Raw genomic sequence first — 8,411 nt, forward strand, 5'->3', positions numbered from 1 at the left:
CATTATGCCGTCTCAACACTTTTTCTGCCTCTGTGGTGGAAATCACACAATGACCGATACTGATTGCTTTATTTGCTCAGAGTGTACCCCCTCTCGCGTTTGTTATTGCAGAACAGGGGGGTATGCCGGACAGGGGGGCAATGCTGAGCCCGCAGATTCTGACCATTTTCCCCTCTAATAATTTGACACCCCCAGAGAGGAGGAAAGGTGTGGGATGGATGGCTGGCCAGGTGGGGGTGGGGCTGGTGGTGAGAGTTGGGGTGGAGTGAATATGGGGGGAGGGTGATGGTGATGGGGCTATTGGGGGTAGAGGGGGGGTGGAACAGTGGAGTCATGCTGCCAAATCACTAGGTCTGTTGGGGTTATGTGAAATATGGGCACGACTGACAACTATTTACTCAATGAGCAGAGGTATGTGCTCTGCGCTGCGAGGTTTCGCTGCCGGAGTCCGGCCGCGCGGCAGTGACTGTGTGTCGGTAGGTGTGATTGACATGTGTCTCGGAGGATGTGTACGCTGCCGGCTGGATGCAGCAGGTTCCACATCCCCAGTACGGTAACTCAATACCCCATTGGCTGCTGCCGCTGCTGAGCATGGGGTCGGCAATGCACACATACACACAAACACAAACGCACATACAAACGCACCACACACACACACACACACACACACACACACACACACACACACACACACACACATGCACACACACACAACACACACATGCATTCATTGAGATGAAATTACTGTTTTAGTGGGTTGAGGAGGCCACCTATTCACCTGCCCAGAGGAATGTCGGTGAACACTTGTATCAGTGCTGCATTTGGGGGGTAGCAGCAGTATACCCGGGGATGTGGCCAGTGGTGTGGAGTACACTGAGGATGGGGGGGGAGAGTCAGTAATGCAGACCACCAGTCTGCATTACTACAGTGAAAAAAACACATACGTTTTTTCTTTATATATATATATATATTATATATATATATATATATATATATATCGGACAGTTCAGCTTTTTATAAAGCATCAACACATCTTGACGTGCATGTCGTATGTTATGGCCAATCACATCATTCCCAATTGCAAGCTCTCCCTGGTTAGGCAGTATTGAAGCATTGATTGAAGCCTCAACATCAAAACTGTGTAATCGATAGTGCTACAAATGGCCAGGTTTCACGCAATATATCATGGATGCAGTTCCCTTTGCCGGACTGAGTAACGGTCCCTCATATCTGGCCGCTCCGTTTACATTATTCATACGGAGGAGGAGGGTGTGACTTGTTGGCTCTTTTTGCCGCCTGTATAAAACAAGAAGTTCGTGTAAAACAAAATACAGATGGAGAAGGCTAACCCGCTCGCAGTGTCACACAGAGTCCCCTTAAGCCTACGTGACAACTCGCATACTGTCCCTCTGTGACCAGCTCATCGGCAGAATGCCCGCTCTCTGCGTGCTTTATCTCGCCGCTCTCCTGGGTGCGTTCGTCCGGCTCGCCGAGAGCGCGGGGCCGGTGGTCCGATGCGAGCCGTGCGACGCCGGGGCGCTCCTGCAGTGCAAGCCCCTACCGAAAGACTGCGTGGAGAGGGTGCGGGAGCCCGGTTGCGGCTGCTGCATGACGTGCGCCCTCGGCGAGGGACAAGCGTGTGGAGTGTACACTGGACGCTGCGGCTCCGGCTTGACCTGCCAGCAGCAGCCCGGGGAGAGCCGGCCGCTCCAAGCCCTGCTGGAGGGTCGCGGAGTGTGCTCCAGCGCGGCAACTAGAAAACTCAGCAGCAGCATTCTGATCCCCCCGATCAAACCAGGTAGGCAGACGCCAAACACGTCCATTATGAATGGTCCCGTCTCCTTTATTTTTTCGTTATACGGATCCCTTAATGATCCTATGTAGCCCATGGTGTCCATGGATCACATTTAATAACATTGTGTTGGCAACATGTTTCGCCACTTGAAAGGGTGTGATTTTGTCGGTGTTCTGGACGGATGGCTGTTTCAGAACAGGTCTGGAGACCTAGTCCAGCTCCGCTGATGGGGAACACAATGAGCTTTCTTGGCCTTTTATTCTTTTATAATTAATCGGTAGGTGATGCTTTAAGTGATGAGCCTAAGGCATTAGGTACTACTACCATGACATATGTCGCACTATTCTTTCGTATTGATCTGGCAGAACTATTTTGCGCACGCATAACGCCGCAATCTACCTGTAATTCATAAGTACGGGGTGTGTTGTCCACTATTATATTGTCTTCTCGCTGATAGCACAGGCTCTTACTAGAAGTTCAATTTCAGCCCGATGCTCGAAGTTTACGCAACCATTTATGTTGCTATTGCAATAAAACAGAAAAAAACAATTGTTTAAGAGGCAATGTATTTAAGAGGAATATGTATTTCATTCAATTGAATCCGATTGTTATTTGCTGTTGTTTTATTCATTGGAAATAAACCCTGAACAGAAACCTGCGCGCGGGTGCGCTCTCTGAGCTCGCATCTCCTTTCTGCAAAGACACACACTATCTCTCGGTCACACACACGACCTCAACCCAATAGTTAGCTAAGTCCGCATACACAATGGCTGCTTATTTAGTCAAAGCTGATGATAGGGTTCGTAACACTACATGTGTCCTTCTATTATGTCCACAGTAGTCCACTGCTTCAAGCAGCTCCCGCTCTTTGTTTTAGTAAACAACCCACCGTATATTTGCTGCTTTCCCTGTCCAGTAGACTTGTGTTTGCCAAGCATCGGTGTTTAAGGAGGAAATCCTCGTCTTAATCTTATTTAAAATGAGTAGTCAATGCATGAAAACACAGACACACACACACACACACACACACACACACACACACACACACACACACACACACACACACACACACACCTTGACAGAAAATGCTTTTAAATACCCAGCGTTAGTGTCTTGGTGTTATGATGTCCGGCCTCCCGGAGCCTCCCCGTGTGTTTTCTCTTCCTCGGTATTTGGTATGGACACAGCAGGGTTGCGAGCGCACGAAATCAGTAGTCACATTGTCTCACACGAACATAATTATCACACTCTCATGCGGCCGCATGTGGAACCACCGCACGCACGCACGCAGTGCACGCACGCGCGCGCTTTATCGTTCGTATCACTCTCTCACACACTCTCTCTGCCCCCCCCCCCCCTCCATCTCTCTCTCTCTCTCGCTCTTTCTCTCTCTCGCTCGCTCGCTCTCTCGCTCTCTCTCGCCCTCTCCCTCTCTCTTGCTCTCTCCATGTGTGTTTTAGGAGCATTTTTGTTTTTCCTTCCCTCGCAGTACATGTTCCAAGAAAAAATAGCGGAGGATGCTCTCGCCTCATTTCTCCACTCATGCCTTAATAAGAGCCAACTCAAGGATTGATGACCCAACGCGCTTCCAGTGTTCAAAGTGGGAATAACAGCAGCCCAATAGTTTATAATTCCGCGATTTGCCAACTCCAGATCTTGTTTTCTTCACAGCAGACATAAACAAGTCTAGTGTGTTTGTTTACCCACCCCAATTATATCAACAGCTTGTGCAACATATTCATAAAAAGATCCTTGGACTTTCTAAGTGTGATATATCGGAGTTTATATCAAATATAAATGTTGTTGTTAGAAGGCAGCCTCTGTGTTTATATCATCATGTAGGTGGATTAATTTTTTTCATAAAGGTTGTTATTTCAATTGACATCATTTATAAAGATCAGCAGAATCCCCCTTATGAGTTGTGGGTTTCAGTTTAGTTTAGTTTTGTGTGATTGCCTGGAGTTTTGGAGCATCATACTGTCACTAATTGATTAGCTGGTAGAGGAGCTGGTTTGCTGACATCTTGATTGGCCACATGAGCTACATCCCATGCACGCCCATCCACCGCCGCAGTCCCAGCACACACATACACACACAGACACACACACACACACACACACACACACACACACACACACACACACACACACACACACACACAGACACAAACAAACACACACAGATGTGCACACACACACACACGCATGCACACACACACACACACCCAACCGCCTACACACACACACACACCCACACACCCACACACACACACACACACACACACACACACACACACACACACACACAGAAACACACAGAAACACACACACACACACACACACACAGATGAACACATGCACATGCACACACACACATACACACAAATTTCACAAAATACACACAAACACACACACAGACTTGAGTTTACGGTTTAAATGTCTATGTGCATGAATACGTATCCATGCATACGTATCCATCCATGTGGTTGTTTGTAAGTTTGCATGCGTGCGTGTGTGTTTCATCTTGTATGTGAACATGTCTGTAGATTATTTCATGATCGGAAAGGTGTGTTGTCATGTGCGGGTGTGTGTGTGTGTGTGTGTGCGCGTATGAAGTGTGTCAGGGAGCCGTGTGTGTGTATCTGTGTGTGCGTGCGTCTTTTAGTGTTCAGATGAATGCATGCATACATGTGTGTTCTTTGCTTTGCCCGTGCATGCGTGCACTATCTCTCTGTGTTCTTCACGCAGCCTGTCCCCCCGTGGTTCCAGTGCAGTTGAGTTGAGGGAGGAAGCGGTGTGTCTGCCTTGAGGGCAGTGTAGCTGCAGACTGTTGGCACGCAAACCTCAGATCATTCCTCTCCTATATTGGGCTGTTTGAACCTTCTCTCCCCCGTCTCTCTCCTGCCCCCTTCCCCTCGGTCAGATGCTCTCTGCTAGACTTTCTCCTTAACGATTTGTCAGGAATCTCTACCAGCACCATAGCCTATTATAACCCCATACAGTTCACCTCTCGTTGCCCACATGCACGCACACACATGCACGCACATGCACACACGTGCACGCACACAAATGCATGCCAGTACATAAGTGCAAAAAAAGAAACACACACACAAACGCACACATGTTTATGCATGCATGCACATTAGCGCACACACATACAAACACAGACCCTTAGACGCACACACTGAATGACAAAAATACCTTGCCAACTATATCTGTTTAATTAGTAATTACCCTTGATATGTATGTTGAAGTGTGTGAAGATTTCACACAATAAAATGATGACCTTTTTTGTTCGTCTTCCAACTTCACCAACATACCCGCTGATGGACTTTGTGTTGAAGCAAAAGAGAAAGAGCGGCAACAAATCATTGGCTTGACGAAACCAAAACACATTTTCCAACTGTTTTTCCGTTTAATCCGGCAGAGAATGTCAGGGGTCATGGACACCAGGGCCATGCTAACGTAACCATGACAATGCCGGTGTTGTCAGGGGCTTCTGGGAGCGTGGACGGCGGGCACGGCAGGGGGTCGCCGCACACCAACCTGGTAGGAGACAGGAAGAGCCAGAGCCACAAGGTGGAGACGGTCTCAGGCGGAGCCAACACCGATATCCATAACTTCTCCCTGGAGAACAAGAGGGAGACGGAGTATGTAAGTCAAGCCATGTACGATGTGTTGTAAGGTGTCCTTTAAGGTGTTGGACAACGGGGCACCCGTTGAAAACCTTTCATAACATAATTACAGATTTCTGTTGTTCACTTTATCACTTTAAGATAATAAAGGTCTGACTTGTCCCGTCAGGAAATTCTAGGTTTTGTATAATATAATTCAATAATGAATGGATGGTGTTGTATAACAACTCTGAATTGACTTGATCATTCTGTCCGTCGCTCAATGTCAATTAACAAAATAATAATCTGCAACACACCTTGCACATCGCAACCAGTTAACCTCATAGCCATAATTCCATGGTTTTGCAGCGTGCGCACACACATTCTTATCTCATGCGAATGTGTGTCTATGTGTGTGTGTCTATGTGTGTGTGTGTCTATGTGTGTGTGTGTGTTTGTGTGTGTGTGTGTCTCTATGTGTATGTGTGTGTGTGTGTGTGTCTGTGTGTGTGTGTGTGTGTGTGTGTGTGTGTGTGTGTGTGTGTGTGTGTGTGTGTGTGTTTGTGTGAGAGTGCGTGTGTGGCTGTGAGGATAAGTGAGGATAATAACCCATCATCGTGCTGATGTGTCTCTCTGTCCTGCCAGGGGCCATGTAGGAGGGAGATGGAGAGCATCCTGAACAGCCTGAAGATCTCCAACGTGCTGAATCCCAGGGGCTTCCGCATACCCAACTGTGACAAAAAGGGCTTCTACAAGAAAAAACAGGTGAGACAGAGTTTTGTTTTACATCGGAGTCAAATGGGTACAACATGCGCAGGTTGAAACACACGCACACTTGCCAACGCACACATACAGATCCAGGCGGGCATGCAGGTTTTACACACATATGCACGCATATGCACAGGCCCTCTTATATACATGCTAACACACACACACACACTCACACACATGCACATATACACACAAACATTAGCAATCATAAACGCACCCACACAGACACACACACTCGTGCACACCCACAAACACCCACAAACACAAACGCACACACCTGTGGCGATGGAGTATCAACATGCAAAATGGACCTATGCATACATGCCCAAACTCTTCCAGTAAATTGTTACCTAGCCCGACCCTGGTCCCGCCTACCCTCGTATGCCCATGCCCAAACCAATCTCCCCCCCCACCCCTCCCCCCAGACCCAACAACCCAGGTTGCCTGGACAACGGCATCAACACCATATTATCAGAATCACTAATAAGCACGTATTACACTGGTAAATGTACTGCAGCCGGTGTGTGACTCATGGCACACAGGAAGCGAAGCTGGTCAGGTGTGTTTGTGGCTGCATGGCACACGGTATGGGGGCAGACCCAGGGATGGTGTGTGTGTCTGTGTGTATTCGGGGGGGGGGGGGGTGTTCGCTGGTGAAGGAATGCGGGAGGGAGTGTGTGTGTGGCACGGTAGATGTGGCTGTACGGGGAGGGCGCTATGGTGCGCGTGTGATGGAGGCGGCGGTGGTGTTTCGGTGAGGTGAGGAGGTGTGGGGGGTTCTGCCGGCCGAGGTTAACTAAACAAACAGGGCTGAGGCGGGTTCGGGCTGTTTCTGGCCTGAGGTGCGGCGCCCAGGCCACCCATGGCTCCTTCCCGCGCCGCATACAGGAGACTGCAGCGCAACGCCAGCATGGCCAAACTTCCTCGGCATACTTTGGTTGTAAGGATTTTGACGGACGAAAACACCACGGGGGGGGGGGGGGGGGGGGGGGATATAACCTGTCAGGGTTGCTCACCGTATCGGAGAAGAGATCCCAGAATTCCATGGGAGCGCCGAGTGTTTCTCAGAAATACATGAGTCACCACTCTCACCCCCTCCCCCCCGTTTACGATATGAGTCACGGACCAACCTGAGCCGTGAGACACACACACAAACGCACACACACACACACACACACACACACACACACACACACACACACACATACACACACACACACACACACCCATACACACACACACACACACAAACACACACATGCATGCATGCAATCACACACACACACAAACCATCTCCGCTCACAGTGGTGTTTGATGGTCGGTGTTAGAAAAGTAAAATAAACTTCCACTTTCCTTTCCTGAATCCGACCAAAAGTTGTGCCTGTACTGTCTCTGTATAAGCTGTTTGTATGTGTGTTCATAGCTCTGTGCCAGCTCCTGTCCTTCCCTCTCCCTCTCTCCCTCCCTCCCTCCTCCTCCCTCTCTCCTACACCCTCTCCCTCTCTCTCTCTCTCTCTCTCTCTCTCTCTCTCTCTCACTCTTTTGCTCCCTCTCCCTCTCTCTCCATCTCTTGTTCCCTCTCACTCTCTCGCTCGCACTTTCTCTCTTACTCTCATTCTTCCTCTGCCCCTCCTTCTGTCTCTCCCTCTCCTCTCTCTCTCCCCCTCTCTCTTCCTCTCTCGCTCCATCTTCCTCTCCCTCTCTTCCTCTTGCCCTCTCCCTCTATCCCTCCCTCTCCCTCTCTCACCCTCTATCTCTCTGCTCCTCTTTCCCTCTCCCTCTCTCGCACTGGGCAGCAGGGCCAGTGTGTTAAATCCATCCAGGGGGATGGGCCTTCACGGTGTCTCCCAGAGATTTATGACCGGAAACACAGTAAAGAGGAGAGCGTGTGAACCGTCTAGGGTGACAATACTGTGAAAAGGAGTGTGGAGGGGAAGGATTTGAGGGAGGGCTGGTGGGCTGGAGGGTAAAAGGGCTGACGGGCGGGGGTGGGGGTGGGGGGTGTGAAGGCCTGAGGGAGAGGAAAAGGCGCATCGCCACACACACATGATATACTGGCAACATTTTGCATTCACATCCCCTTCGATTCCTCGGGGTCCTCTTACACTGGAATAATGAAGCAGTTTGGTATGTACACGCGTTTGTGTGTGTCTGTGACTACATATGTGTCTGTGTCTGCATGTGTGTGTGTTTGTGTGTGTCTGTGTGTGAGTGTGTGTGTGTGTGTATGTG

The 8,411-nt window shown here is 49.3% G+C and overlaps 1 protein-coding gene across 2 annotated transcripts in view; it reads left to right on the top strand.

Moving 5' to 3' along the window:
- Positions 1-1,431: 1,431 nt before the first annotated feature.
- igfbp3 (insulin-like growth factor binding protein 3) overlaps positions 1,432-8,411 on the top strand; it is a gene marked incomplete at its 5' end in the record, with an annotated part of 12,501 nt that continues 5,521 nt past the window's right edge. The window contains 3 exons of one of the 2 annotated variants that reach the window (XM_079739119.1): positions 1,432-1,798; positions 5,222-5,448; positions 6,054-6,173. In XM_079739119.1, the coding sequence (XP_079595245.1) occupies positions 1,432-1,798; positions 5,222-5,448; positions 6,054-6,173 (714 nt within the window). The remainder of the gene's footprint in view (positions 1,799-5,221; positions 5,449-6,053; positions 6,174-8,411) is intronic. The other variant, XM_079739120.1, reaches the window with a different exon arrangement.

The sequence above is a fragment of the Pollachius pollachius genome (assembly GCF_949987615.1).
Source record: "Pollachius pollachius genome assembly, chromosome: 7".
NCBI lineage: Eukaryota > Metazoa > Chordata > Actinopteri > Gadiformes > Gadidae > Pollachius > Pollachius pollachius.